Genomic DNA, 1207 nt, shown 5'->3' with positions numbered 1-1207 from the left:
ACCCTGTGTCAAGATTCTTCAGTCTGTGTCAAGATTCTTCAGTCTGTGTCAAGATTCTTCAGTCTGTGTCAAGATTCTTCAGTCTGTGTCAAGATTCTTCAGTCTGTGTCAAGATTCTTCACCCTGTGTCAAGATTCTTCAGCCTGTGTCAAGATTCTTCACCCTGTGTCAAGATTCTTCACCCTGTGTCAAGATTCTTCACCCTGTGTCAAGATTCTTCACCCTGTGTCAAGATTCTTCACCCTGTGTCAAGATTCTTCACCCTGTGTCAAGATTCTTCAGTCTGTCTCAAGATTCTTCAGCCTGTGTCATAAATGTTCAGCCTAAGATATTCAGGCTAGGTATGAGTCGTTGTATACATCTGAGAATAGGCAAGAAATGAGGCATTAGGCAAGGATGATCCTGAAGGGTGTCAGGACTGAGGGGAGCTATGAGGCAACTCCCCTCAGTGGCTGCAACAGCAGGTCCTGGCGCGAGAAGTGACAGTTGCAAACTTGACATTCCAGCCATAGATTCTTTTTGACCATGTCGTAGCTCAGTCGATTAAGGCAGCGTCTGGGATGCTCTCGGACGTAGGTTCGAATCCTCGTCACGGCCCTTGTGGATTTGTTCATTTGACATTCCAGCTTCCAGATTCGAATTGCTCTAAATATTGTGGTTCGACCCGCGTGTTTCCAGGTGTTCTCTTCCCACGTGGCTCTTCTTTTCTTGTCTGCCGTTCCTAACCTCCCGTTTCTCTGCTCTTCCACGTTTCTTTATTCTGCGCGCTCGTTCCTTTCCTTCCTCCACTAACCTTGAAATTGCTTACCAGTCGCGCATTTTATCAATGATGATTTCTGAATTGAATTATTAAGTGCTTCAAGACAGGCTCTTCCACCTGGTCTTAAAAACTGATGGACTCCTTGTGTCTGGTCATGACAGCACGAGGAAACCTTTTCTTAAACTCCACTTAAGCACACTGGAGAAAAAATAGGAACTGTGACGTTCGGATGGTACTGAAAGCCAAGTCAAATTACAAAGGTTTCTTTTATATGCATTTAACCCAAAACAACCTGTCCTCAATGCGCGGCAGTTGTTAGCGCAGTCACACAGGTCGTTAAAACTACAGAGGATTAATTCAACGCTCCTTAAATCTTAAGTGTTGCGTTGCTGTCAACGAGGCGTTTTATATGAACGTGGAGACAGATCACTGTCGGAGGTGTGGTTC

At 45.1% G+C, this 1207-nt stretch overlaps 1 protein-coding gene across 1 annotated transcript in view; it reads left to right on the top strand.

Annotated features, from left to right (window-relative positions):
- LOC138371185 (uncharacterized) overlaps positions 1-314 on the top strand; it is a 651-nt gene extending 337 nt beyond the window's left edge. Inside the window, exon 1 of the mRNA XM_069336021.1 lies at positions 1-314. This exon is cut by the window's left edge and continues 337 nt beyond it. Coding sequence (XP_069192122.1) covers positions 1-314 — 314 coding nt within the window.
- The last annotated feature ends 893 nt before the right edge of the window (positions 315-1207 follow it).

The sequence above is a fragment of the Procambarus clarkii genome, chromosome 35 (assembly GCF_040958095.1).
Source record: "Procambarus clarkii isolate CNS0578487 chromosome 35, FALCON_Pclarkii_2.0, whole genome shotgun sequence".
NCBI lineage: Eukaryota > Metazoa > Arthropoda > Malacostraca > Decapoda > Cambaridae > Procambarus > Procambarus clarkii.
Note: the sequence above shows the minus strand (reverse complement) of the source record. Positions and strands in the feature narration are given on the sequence as shown.